The sequence below is a fragment of the Melospiza melodia genome, chromosome 22, assembly GCF_035770615.1.
Source record: "Melospiza melodia melodia isolate bMelMel2 chromosome 22, bMelMel2.pri, whole genome shotgun sequence".
Taxonomy (NCBI): domain Eukaryota; kingdom Metazoa; phylum Chordata; class Aves; order Passeriformes; family Passerellidae; genus Melospiza; species Melospiza melodia.
The window spans coordinates 11070500-11083183 of NC_086215.1; the positions used below are offsets into that span (position 1 = coordinate 11070500).

Sequence of the window (12684 nt, forward strand, 5' to 3'; positions counted from 1 at the left end):
CCTGTCAGATCCGCTCTGGGACAGCGCCCCAGAGGTCCCCAAGCACCACAAAAGTATTTCTGTGCTGGCCAAGTCATGGCACATCCCTCAGCGATTCCATGGTCACCCGAACATGTGGGATCCCCTTCGAAGGGAGCTTCGCCCACCAAACCAAACCACAGACACCCAAGAGCCACCCCAAGGGCCAAACCTCGTCCCTCTGTCAGAGCAGCTTCTCTCACAGCTGCTGTCCCCAGGGCACTGACCTGCCTTGGTTCCCCTCCTCTCCTCCAGGCTCAGCTCCTTGCAGCCCTGACCCAGCGCAGGACGGAGCTCTCAGGTTCCAGGGCTGCTCACTCTGGCTTTGTCCAGCCCTCCCAGGACAGCTGGTTGGGATTTGCAGATCCCAGGGGTGGATGGACCCTGGTGGGTCTGGTACAGCAGAGCCAGCTCAGGAGCTGCTGCCTGAAGGTGCCTGGTGAGTGCCCAGGTCAGGGACGAGCGAGGAGGGTTCAGCATTTGTCACTGTCACCCCTCAGAGCACTGCCTCGGCATTCAAACACATCCACCACAATTCCACCTCATCTCAGAAAGGACACAGCCTGGAGATGAAGTGACCTGACCCTGTTCCACAGTAACAGAGCCAGCAAACAGTCCCCAGGACCAAGTTCTCCCCCATGGACAGCCCTTGGAGATCCATGCCCTTGCCCAAGCAGGCGCTCACCTGCCCTGGCAGCTCTCCATTCCCAACCTCCGTGCCCACATGCCCTGCCCTATCTGCCTCTCCCCCGTGAGCCACACATGTCACCGCTCCTTACCTCTGCTCTTTGCAAGGCAGCCGACCTCAAAATCTCCAGGCAGGAGCAGGGCTGGAGCTCCTGGTGACCACCAGTGCCAGGAGCAGCTCATCCAGGGCTGTCTGTCAGTCTGTCCGTCCCCTGCACGCAGCTTTGCTTTATCCTGCACCACCCCACACCTCACCCCGCAGAACTCACCGTGGGGGCTGCACCTCTGGCACAGCCACAGCCTCAAACCCCAAAACCACCAGGCACTGAACTTGCCAGCCTCACCTGCAGAAAGGCTCTGAGGGGGAGGCTTGCAGAGAGGCAAGCGGGGGCTGGAGGAGAGGAGTGGAAGGAAATCCCTGGCTGGAATCCACAGCCTGTTTTAAAAACCAGGAGCTGAAATGCCTGGAGAAGCGTCCCTGTGCTCCGGGGGGAGCGGGGCTGTCCCTGTCCTGGGCTGGAGCCCCCACTCCTCAGCTTCAGAGGCAGCAGAGCTGAAAATGCTCAGTCTGCTCAGGACAGGCAGCAGAGCTGTGAAACTGCCCGGTCTTTGCTCAGGACAGCGCTTCCCTTTCCGTGCCAATCCCCCCGCGGGTGACAGACGGACAGACAGACGGACAGACTGACATCCCGTGTGTCCCACGAGCACGGCCGGGCTCGGGGACCCTCCGCCCCCCTGTGCTGTGGCACAGAGCGCACCGAGCAGCCTGAGCAGCAATATTGACAACAAAAAGTTCACACCGGAGCTACCTGAAAAACTTCAAACCCCCGAGCGCACCCACGGCACATCCCGAGCGAGCCCTCCGTGTCTCCGCACCCACCTCCTCCTCGCCATGCTCTCGTTCCAGAGGAAGACGGACACACGGACAGACAAACAAACCCGCGTTTCCCTCACTGACCTCAGCAGGGCTCCGGCTCTCACATGTCCGCGGGCAGCAGCGCTGGATGCTCCGGGCTTGAGCTGAGCGGGGTTCGAGCTGAGCGGGGTTCGAGCTGAGCGGGGACTGAGTGCCCAGCGGGGTTTGAGCCCAGCCGGGTTTGTGTGCCCAGCCGGGTTTCTGTGCCCAGCCGGGTTTGTGTGCCCAGCCGGGTTTCTGTGCCCAGCCGGGTTTGTGTGCCCAGCCGGGTTTGTGTGCCCAGCCGGGTTTGTGTGCCCAGCCGGGTTTCTGTGCCCAGCGCTGTGAATGAAGAGCGTCGCCGGCTGCCGGGACCCGCGGGGTGCGAGCCGAGGTTTAAAGCGCCAGCCCCGCTGCCACCTCCCCCCGGAGCCCTGGCACGACTGGGGAGGCTCCAGAGATCGCTGCCGGCTCCCTCACCTCGCTGCCACGATCCTCCCGTTATTAGATGATGCTCTTAAACACACAGTGCAGCTACGTGAATATTTAGCTTCCCTTCCACCTCCTCACCTCCCACCCGCCACACTCACTTCACCTTAAAAATAGATCGCGATCGATTCTCCCAAACTACATCTGCAAACACGCTCGGCTCCGCGGGCACAGGCAGCACACGCTCTGTGCACACACAGACACACTCTGATCGCTTGGATTTAAAGCACCAAAATACTGAAGGACCATTTTTAGCTCCTGATAGTCCTCCTGCTCTTCATATTATTAGATATGTGTGGTTTTTTTGTCTTATTGCAAGAGCCTAGGCTGCTCAGCCATAAGCAGCTCTTGATTTAAATGTAACACTGCTCGACAGAGGGAAATTTCTAATTGCAACAGGGTTTTAAACAGGGGAAGATGGAAATGCCATGCAGCAGCCAAAGAGCTGCTCTCACGTTTGTGAGAAGAAAATTACTGACAGTGAAATGGGGCACTGGGAAGAAAATCACATTTCCAAAGGGGCAAAATGGGGACAGAGCCCTACTGGCACACATGCCTCTCTGTCCACTCTTGTCCTTCATTCTCATTTTTCACTACAAAAGTAGGAAATCACTTTAACCTGAACAGCTTTGGGGAACTGCCCATGCTGTTCCACAGCAGTAAATTCATTTCCAGGAGCCACCCAGTATTTTCCAGAGAAAGATGGAAACTGTGCAGGACCTGAGATCAGGATGCCCACCTTGGTACCTGGCCCTGAATGAAGAGGAAGAGAAAGGTGAAGGAGGGCAGGGCACAGCCACAGCTCCTGTGAGCTCAGAGCTGGAGCTGCAGCCCTGTTCCCACTGGGACTGAGATCAGGGATTCATGGACAGAGAGGGCAACAGGGGAATGAACCAGGATGGGGATCCTGCCCCTGATCTGAAGAGCTGAGCCGCCTTTGGAGAGCTCTGAAAGGGGAATCTGCAGCTGGAACAGGGGGAAAGGCAGAAAATGGGGATAACAGAGGGGGAGAGGTGCCTGGAACAACATGAGGAAATCACATTTTCCCTGTGAGTTTAGGATGCAGCAAAGAATAACGAGCGAGACATCTGTGATCTGCAGAGACACCACCTACCACGGCAGGCTGCAGCTCAGGGGCTGAGCGTGCCCTGGGCACACGTGTGCCCTGCACCGAGCTGTGCCCAGCCCATCCACACCCTGCCCAGCCCCAGGACCTGCACACGCCTCCCTCGGAGCATGAAATTATCACCCTCACTTGGACACTTTTCAAAGATTTTTTTCCCTTTAAACAACTCGCCCACTCATCCCTATAAACGCCGGTGCTAAAAGCTGGTTCTGTTGTTAGAGGATTTCAAATAACTCGGGTTTTATTGTTCCAAACAAAATCAAAATAACTCACCCACGCTGCCTCCTTCCGAAACGCAGTCAGGGCTGACCTGTGGGGACGGTGCCCAGCTGGAGCACAGGGCTGTGCCTGCTGCAGTGACAGTGCCACTGCTGACTGCACTTGCAGGGAGCCCCGGGCTGTCTCTGACACCTCTGCTCTGTCTGGGAGCCACCGGGACCAGAATGGGCCACTTTGTGCCACAGCCACACTCAAATGGGATTTGCTCTTTTTCCTCAGCTACACAACAACCTGTTCTGAGATCACAGGTCAGTCCAGCCCTCACTGCTGAGACCAGGGGGAATTACTCCTGGTTTCTCTTCTGTCTATTCACACAATCCTCTGCAGTTAATGTAGCAACTTTTCCACATGGATTTTGACAGCATTTACACCAGGCTGGGTTTCCCTGGCACTATTTAACACCAACACACCAGCCTGGATTTAGCATCTGGAGCTTGTTTTACTAACCAGGGACACCAGGTAGGAGCACTCTCACTCCAGGTCAGTCCCTGGAGAAGATGAGTGGCCAGAGAGGTCAGAATGGCCCATCAGAAACCTGGGGGATCCCTTAAACACCCAAACTGGGAGTGAACCTGAGCTACTGCTTGGAACAGCTCAGGCTGGAGGTGGATGACAACAAGCAGAAAGTTTTTGGGGTGTAGCTCTCACCAGGGCTGTGGTACCTGGCTGTGCACACCAGCACACACCCAAAGCAGTAAAACATAGGGTTTGGGCTAAGCTCACTGCAGTGACTGACCCTGATTGGAGAGGGGGGAACCAGGACCATGCTCAGCCAGGCAGTCTCAGCTGAGCAGCACTAATTTACTAAACTGAAATAACTCCATAGCTTGAAAGGGTACAACCCATATTCCTGGTTAATTAGCACAAGGTTAATATATAGAGCACTTTCTCTATCCAGCCCCCCACTCCAAGCCCCACGGAGCAGGGCAGCTGAGCTCCTCTTTGGTGATGGAGACAATCCATGCTCCAGCTGCTCTCCCTGCACCTCACATTGGAACCTCTGACAGTTTGCTTTGAAAACGCTCTGCACAAAAAGCCTGCTCGTCTCCGGATTGCCAAAACCGTGCTGCTTCCTTGAATCAGACTTTTATTCAGACACCTACTTGCTCTGAGCACAGCGAGGTTTTCAGAGGGAGCTGAGCAGATGCAGCACCTTCCTTGGGCTGGTGGGGATGGGGGAAGTGGAGCTGTGCACACCCATAACACATCCAGCCTGCACATAAACAGCCCTGCTCAGCACACACCCAGATGTTAATTATTATTTACTCCCAGCCCTGAAACGCCTGCAGGTCGCGTTCCAGATCAAGGCTTTGTTGTGCAAGGCAACCCCACAAAACACGAAATCCTGGCCCTGCTGGGGCTGCTGCCTGTGGGTTTGCCACTGCAGCCACGCTCTGTCTGACCTGCTCAGGAGAGTTGAAACAGGCAAGGCAAAAATCACATGCAAAGGCAGGAGCAGCTTCTCCTATCAGGCAAAAGCATCTCCTGCTCTGGGACCTGCTGCTGCCAAGGGCAGGATGGAGCTGCACCCTGCCTGGGGTTTGCTCCAGGGAACACTGGGATTCAAGCTTTAGACACAGGCAAGAAATCCGGCTGGGACTTTCCTGCAGGTCCCAGGGAGTGGCACCTCCTGCACCCAGCACAGAGCCTGGCTCTGCTGGCTCCCAGACAGGAGATGCTGCACTGACTGCCCTGCACTGAGCACTGCAGGGAGCTGCAACTTCCCCGGGGCACAGACAGCACCGTCCAGGCTGCAAAAGTTGGATCCAAGGGATGGTTTGGGGCCCTGCTCTCATTGCACATCTCCCCAGGGAGCCCCTCCAGCCAGCCCTGCACTCAGAGCCCTCTCTGGGCTCCTGGGGAAGGGGAAGGAGCCAGGGGCTCTGAAAAACCATTCTTTGGGCTTTTTTAGATTAATTGGTGTTAACTGCCTAGGGAGGCTTAAAAATAGCACAGCTAATGGAACATGTGGATGCTGAAGGTGAGGTGTGAGCAGAGGCCACGTTAACCTCACACAGGCTGTGCCCAGCCTGCAGCCAGAGCCCAAACCAGGGACAGCTTCTGTCCACCTGTCCAGGGACACCTTCTGTCCAGGGACAGCTTCTGTCCTGCTGGGAATTGCTGCCTGCACCTCCAATTCTGCCCCCCTCACCTGGGGGCAGGGGAATCTCCCTGCTGTCACTGCAGGTTTTATCAGGAGAGCTCCAAGAAACAGCCCCACAACCCTCCTGTGATTTATGGATTCCCTTCCTTCTCCTGCAGCCATGCAGGACCCTCAGCCTCAGTTTCCTGCACCCTGCCCAAGTACACAGGCAAGGACAGCTCAGAGAGACCCCAAAGCCTCTGCTCACCCCAAAACCACCCTAAATCCAGAGGAGAGCATTGCATGGATGGGACAGGATCCTCCCTAAAACATTGATTTAAGGAACAGCCTGTCCCCTGAGGGGGTCACTGCCTCCTGGAGCCCTCCTGCCTGCCCACAGGCTGCAGGGATGGAGCTGCCCGTGCCAGGGAAGGCAGCAGGGTGGCTCTGGGCAGGATGCCCCACTGGCTGCTCCCTGGGGCCGATCTGCCCTCCCCAAAACTGGGCAATAACAGAAAAAAACCCCAAACCTGCCCCAAGGCTGTGCTGTGCTTGTGTCCTCTGGGGGAGCCTCCACTGCTCAGCAGCTGAAACAGCCACAGTCAAAGGTAAGGCTCAGACAGAGCTGGTCTGGTTGTGCAGCTCTGTCCTCCAGCGAAACCCAGAAATGTAACAGCAGCAGCATTTCCTGGGTTTCAACCGAATTTACAGAAAGAGAAACACAAATTGTTGGTACAAAAAGGATTCTTTAGGCAGCCCCAGCAAGCACAGCCAGACCAGGAGCCCTTCCAGCACAGGGACCTGCTGGATCCATCCATACAGCTGGGAGCTCAGGGATGGCTGTGCAAGGAAATCAAACACAGCCCCGAGTCACCAGAGTCCCCCTTGTCATCTGCTGTCACCCCAGCTCCAGGGATTTAAGCCCAATTAGGCTGATTTGCATCCAAAGAGAACCTGGGCTATGATATTTTTTAAGCTCTTCTGCCACGTGAAGTTCAATAAATGCCAGAGGCCAGAAGTGTGAAGGTACAAGGTGCCCCAGGCACAGCAGAGACCCAAGAAAGGAATGAAAGGTTCCTGATTTTGAGGGAAATCAAACATTTGGAGGCTTATCTCTCTGGGTTTGGCTTCAATTCATCCTTTTTTCCCTGTGCTGTTCCCTTTAAAGTGACAGTTTCTAGGAAATGGTGAGTGTAACATCTCTGTTACTGTCTCATCCCACCTGATGGCTGACAGTTTGCCGGGAGAAAAGGCTGTGCAAGGAGGAAAGCAGACCTCAATTAGGGTTTCAAAGTGCCAATAACTGCAAACTCAGTTACAGTGAGTCAAGGATGGCTTTGGGGAGCTTGGCTTGTCACCTCCAGCCTGGCTCATCGACCTTCAGACCTCCAACACGAGTCTGCTGGGTGGCCCTGGACAGCCAGCTCAGCTTTCACCTCCTTCCTAGCACAGATTCCTTCTGTAGGAGGCTTTTCCTCCCATTTTTCTAGCCCCAGAGCTGGCCTCACATGGAGCCAGTTAAGGATGGAATATGAAGTCCCTGATGCTCAACCAGAGAAATACCCAGACCCTCAGGAAGGGTCATTCCTCAATTCAAACCCTGGATCTGCCCCTCAGGAAGCGCCATTCCTAAATTCAATCCCTGGAATTCAAACCTTGGATCTGCCCCTCAGGAAGGGTCATCCCTAAACTCAATCCTTTGGATCTGCCCCTCAGGAAGGGCCATTCCCAAATTCAATCCCTTGGATCTGCCCCTCAGGAAGGGCCATTCCTCAATTCAAACCCTGGATCTGCCCCTCAGGAAGGGCCATTCCCCAGCTCCATCCCCCAGGCACGACACTCGCCTGCAGCAGAGCCAGCTCTGCCCTGCCTCCCTCTCACTCACACAGGCTCATTGGATAATTACAGAGAAAACTAAGGCAAATCCCAATTTTAATGCCATTATAAAACAGAGAGGGGGAATTCATTACCTGGCAGCTGTTCATATTCAAGGAAGAAACTGATAATTTGCCTCTGAGGCAACGAATGCAGCAGAAGCCAGAAAACGCTGCTGCCTCCCCCCACCTTCTCCTGCAGCCACTTTTTGCAGAGCTTTTCCATTTATTTCCCTGCCTCCCGTGACCAAAGTCCCACAGAAGAATGACTGGCAGGGCTCTGCAGAGCTCCTGAGAGCCTTGGCTGTGCTGCAGCTCCAGCTTTGGAGGAGCAGCTCTCACACCTCTCCTGGCTTGTGCAAGGAGCCCACCCGAGGCAGAGAACAGGAGATGAGAGAACCCCACAGCTCAACAGAGAGACTCAGAGAGAAGGACAGCTCAGACAATCTGAGCTGACTCTGGGGAGCCGGCCCTGACTGCTTCTCCAGGAGCCCAAACCCCTGGCAGAGCCTCCCCATACCTGTCAGGCCGGAGCTCTCCAGGTTTTCCTGCACATCCAGGAACCAGCACAGCCTCCCTGCCCCGAGCGCTTTGGAAGGTCCCAGCACTGAGCAGGCAGATAAAGCCCGCTGAGAACAAGGCTCTGTGTTTACCTGCTCACTTCCAAGAGGACTGACACCAGCACAGCAGCCTCCAGGTGTCATAGGAACAGCCTTAAATTCAGCAGCAGCTGCCTCTCCTCTCTGCCTGGCTCTGGCTTCTCCCTTCCTCTCAGAGCACGTTCACAGCACAGAGCCTGACCAGCACTGATGGTGTAATTACAGCCCTGCAGCTGAGCAGAGTGAGGTGTGGGTGAGGGAGGGTGTGATCTGCACTGCCCCTGTGCTCTGGCATTCACACACAGAGATGGAGCAGGACCAGGCTGGTGTGCAAACAGGGAGGATGCAGTGGAAGCTGCAAACTACACATCCCTGCTCCAGAGGGAATTGGGGAAGTGCCAATCTCCCCTCAAACGGCACAAGGCAACCAGGGAAAGGAGGGAAATGAGCAGCCCCCAAGGCTGACACATCCCTGCACACACCCAGCCCATTCTGCAGCTCCCAGTGAAGTCACAGGGAGGGATGGGGACACCTGACAGCCAAGAGCTGCCTGGACAGGCTCTGATTCAGCAGGGACAGGCAGAACCCTCCAGATCTGCTCCCTGCCACTGACCCTCAGAGGGTCAACCACGAGCACCCTGCAACCAACATCCCCCCAATAAATCCTGGGGCAGAAAACCACCAAGGCTGACCCTCAGAGCATCAACCATGAGCATCCTGCAACAAACATCCCCCCAATAAATCCTGAGGCAGAAAACCACCAAGGCTGACCCTCAGCACATCAACCATGAGCATCCTGCAACCAACAATCCCCCAATAAATCCTGGGGCAGAAAACCACCAAGGCTGACCCTCAGCACATCAACCATGAGCATCCTGCAACCAACATCCCCCCAATAAATCCTGGGACAGAAAACCACCAAAACAACTCTGGCAGCCTGCCTCTGGGGTGGGGATGCATGACCTACAAAAAATTCCTTTCTTTTATGGCTGCCTCTCACTGTCATCATAAAAAAGGCCTTATAAAAACATTTGTCCCAGGGAATGTTTGGAGATGCAGAGAGCTTGAAAATCGTTCAGTGTCTAAACACATCAGCAGCCATCCCTGCAAGTCATCACTGCAGGCACACACAGCTCCTCTTCCCCTGCCTGTAAATGGGCCTGGCTGAGGACAGGCTGGGGACAGCTCTGCAGGGTGAGGAGTCACTCCCTGCAATGTCCTGGGGATCAGGGATTTCCAGAGCACAGATACAGGCAGGGGTGGGTTTGATCCTTACCTTGCTCCGTGGCTTTTGCTGCAGCTGTTGGACCTTGGCACAATAAATTGGTTTAGTCCCATTGACTCAGTCCCATTGACCTCAAACACAGGCCCAGAACTGGGGCAGGTCCCAGGAAGTCTTTTCCAGAACACACAGCCCCTTCCCTCCATGGGCCCTCTCATTCTGCACAGAGGAGGGTGAGGGACACAATCTCTGATATTTCTGAAGTGTTAGAAAAATCCCATCCTTCCAGCAACCTTCTAATAACCCCCCAAAACACATCTGCTACCGAGTCAAAGCCAAGCTGGAGCATCCTGACCTTCAGCACAGTGGAGAGAGGGGTTAAATTTATGAGCAAGCCTTTGATGTCTGCAAGTTTCATGTAGTACAAAACCCCTGCTTGGATGTTCCTTTTAAAAGAGAGGAAGCTCAGAAAGGTGTGCACTGCACGAGTGCCAGGGAGGGATTTGGATCTGGCTGCCCACAGCTGCAGGGACAGAGCTTTAATGCAGCCACTTCTGCTGCACCAGAGCAGAAATGTGACCAAAAGCACCTCACCCTCATCATCCTCTCCCACAGCAAATCCTCCTCAGGGCACTCAGAGCATCTCCAGGAGAGCTGCACACCTCCTGGCGAACAGGACCTGTCCTTGCTCACCCCCACACCCTGCAGGGCTGGTCCTTCTCCTGCAAGCGCCACCAGCCACGGCTGGGAAATCTCCACTCTGGGCAGGGTAAGGAAGGCCCTGTCTGCCCCAGCAGGGTGAGGAGCCTCCTGCAGGGGCAGCACATTCACCAGCAGCTCCTGCAGAGGGTGGCAGGCAGGTGTGAGGCACAGGGATGTCACAGACATCTTTTATGGAAAATCCTTTCCTCCTGAGAAGCTGAGAGGCCTCAGGAACAAAATGTAAACAATGATTATCTGCTGCTGTGGAATGCAACAGGTGCATCTGGGATTGGCCTCATGTGGTTGTTTCTAATTAATGGCCAATCACAGTCAGCTGGCTTGTTATCATTCCTTCCTATTCTATTCTTAGCTAGCCTTCTGATGAAATCCTTTCTTCTATTCTTTCAGTATAGTTTTAATATAATATATATCATAAAATAATAAATCAAGCCTTGTGAAACATGGAGTCAGATCCTCATCTCTTCCCCAGTCCTCAGAGCCCCGTGAGCACGGGCACACAGGGGCCCTGCTCGCTCTCCTACCTTCCCCAGCAGCTGGGCCATGGCTGCTCCCATCCATGCCAGCATCCCCACGGCCTCTCCTGCAGGCTGAGCCCTCCTCAGGCCCCACGGAGCTGCCAGCAGGGACAGGCTCCTCTCCATGCCCTGCTCTGCCTCCCCTCCGCCTCCTCCCAGGGGGAGTTTCCCAGCACTCGGTAATTAGCAGCAGCATCATCACCAGCGCTAATGACAGCCACCAGGGCTCTGCCATGCCAGCTCCAACGACTGCACAGCCATCAGCACGGCCTGGAGCCTCCCCGGGGGAGGCAGGAGAGCAGCATCGCCCCAGCACACCAGGGGGAGGAGAGGGAGGCAAACCACAGGCAGGGGATGGATGGGCGTGAGTGCAGGGGCTCTGAGTGAGGCACCTCATCCCCAGCACCTCCCCAGGCTGCATCTGCCCTGGGATGGAGCTCAGGGCTGGATCTGCCCTGGGATGGAGCTCAGAGCTGGATCTGCCCTTGGATCTGCCCTGGGATGGAGCTCAGGGCTGGATCTGCCCTGGGATGGAGCTCAGAGCTGGATGTGCCCTTGGATGGAGCTGGATCTGCCCTTGGATGGAGCTCAGGGCTGGATGTGCCCTGGGATGGAGCTCAGGGCTGGATCTGCCCTGGGATGGAGCTGGATCTGCCCTTGGATGGAGCTCAGGCTGGACCTGCCCTGGGATGGAGCTCAGGGCTGACCCAGAGGTCACACTGCTGGACCTGGGTTCATTTTTTTCCCTGCTCACAGCTTTTCCTCTGCCATGGACAGCAGGGATTGTGGCACCCCAAAAAGCCTCAGATCAAGCTGCAGAGATCACCTCTAACTGAGGACTCACAGTTTACCAATGGATTAAAGAGAATTTTTGCTTTTTTCCTTGCAAAATGAGGAATTTGAGGGACTTGCTGTCTGACCAGGAAAAGCTTCTCTGCCTCTGGGGTAGGGTTTGCTCCCTCTGACTGCAAAGGCTCCCATGGATGGAACTGCAGCTTTCCAACAGTGACAGCAGAGCACAGAGGGGTTGCTTTGCTCATGGCAAACCCACAGGACAAGGCTGGCTTTGAACACCCTGAGGTCTGGCCCGTGCTGCAGAGTCAGCCTGGCCAAGCTGGGAGCTGCAGCACAGCAAAGCTGCCCTGAAGTGACCCCAGAGCCACCCCAGAGCCCTCTGGCCTCTCTCAAACCCCACAAGTGCTGCCAAGGGGTCCCCAAAGCCCCACAGGGCCATTTCCAGCCCCAGCCCCACTCCTCAGGAATGCCCTCCCCAGCTCCTGATGGAGTGTGGCTCCTGTTTGGGCTCTGCCTGAATGTCTGAGTTAAAAATACAGGGCTATTTCTGGCAGAAGTGGTTTTTCTCTCTCTTTGTGTTGCCTTGTGTGCCCCCATGCTGCTGGCTCCTCTCTGGCTCAGATGAGCTTTGTTTTCCTTCTCACTGATCATGTTTGCACCTGGGAGCTGCAGGAAATGTTTTTCCCAGCAGACCATTTCCATGAGCACTGTTGGGAACCAAGAATGAGCTCAGAGAAGTCTAAAAAAATTTTAAACACCCCAGTTAGTGTAAAAATTGGGTCTCCAGTGGCCAGAGAACTGAAAGTCAGGAATGTCTGTGGTAAAAAAAGGATGTGTCCACACACTCATGCACACAGGTACAGCAGGATGTGTTCTCCCCATGATCCACAGCTGAGGAACAAAGGACTCAGAGCCAGAATTCCCTTCAAGCATCCCCAAGCTCTGCAGCTCTGACTCTTTCTTAGCCAGCATGAAAATATTTAATTTCTCTTTTTCTTAAATGCCAAGAAAAAAAAAAAAAAAACCACAAAAAAAAAAAAAAAAAAACCCAACAAAACTAGGCCTATCTTTTCTGGCTTGGATTTCCTCCATCTGGAATCTCTGCATGATCACAGAACTGTGACAGTGTGTTAGAGACCCAGGGTAAAGCAAAAACCTGAATATTCCCAGCACCCATGAGATCACTGATCATTCATCATTCATCTCTCCTGGCAACAAGCTGAGGGTGTGGGGCTTTCCCACCTGAGATCCCTGAGTTCCAACCCCTCCAAGCCCCAAGGAAGGTGCCACCTCTCACTGTGGGAGTGAGCTGTGCCTCCAGGGCTGGGACAAACCCAGCAGAGCTGCAGGGAAGCTCCCTGGTATTTGTGTTTGCCACG

The 12684-nt window shown here is 54.9% G+C and overlaps 1 protein-coding gene across 6 annotated transcripts in view; it reads right to left on the reverse strand.

Annotated features, from left to right (window-relative positions):
* GPSM1 (G protein signaling modulator 1) overlaps positions 1-12684 on the reverse strand; it is a 65387-nt gene that overhangs the window by 7884 nt on the left and 44819 nt on the right. Inside the window, exon 1 of one of the 6 annotated variants that reach the window (XM_063174987.1) lies at positions 8105-8233. The exons of 3 other annotated variants lie outside the window; for them this stretch is intronic. In XM_063174987.1, coding sequence (XP_063031057.1) covers positions 8105-8155 — 51 coding nt within the window. In that variant the 5' untranslated portion in view covers positions 8156-8233. Of the gene's footprint in view, positions 1-797; positions 1508-1663; positions 2078-8104; positions 8234-12684 lie in introns of those variants that run through there. 2 more of the 6 variants (XM_063174988.1, XM_063174989.1) reach the window with 2 other exon arrangements.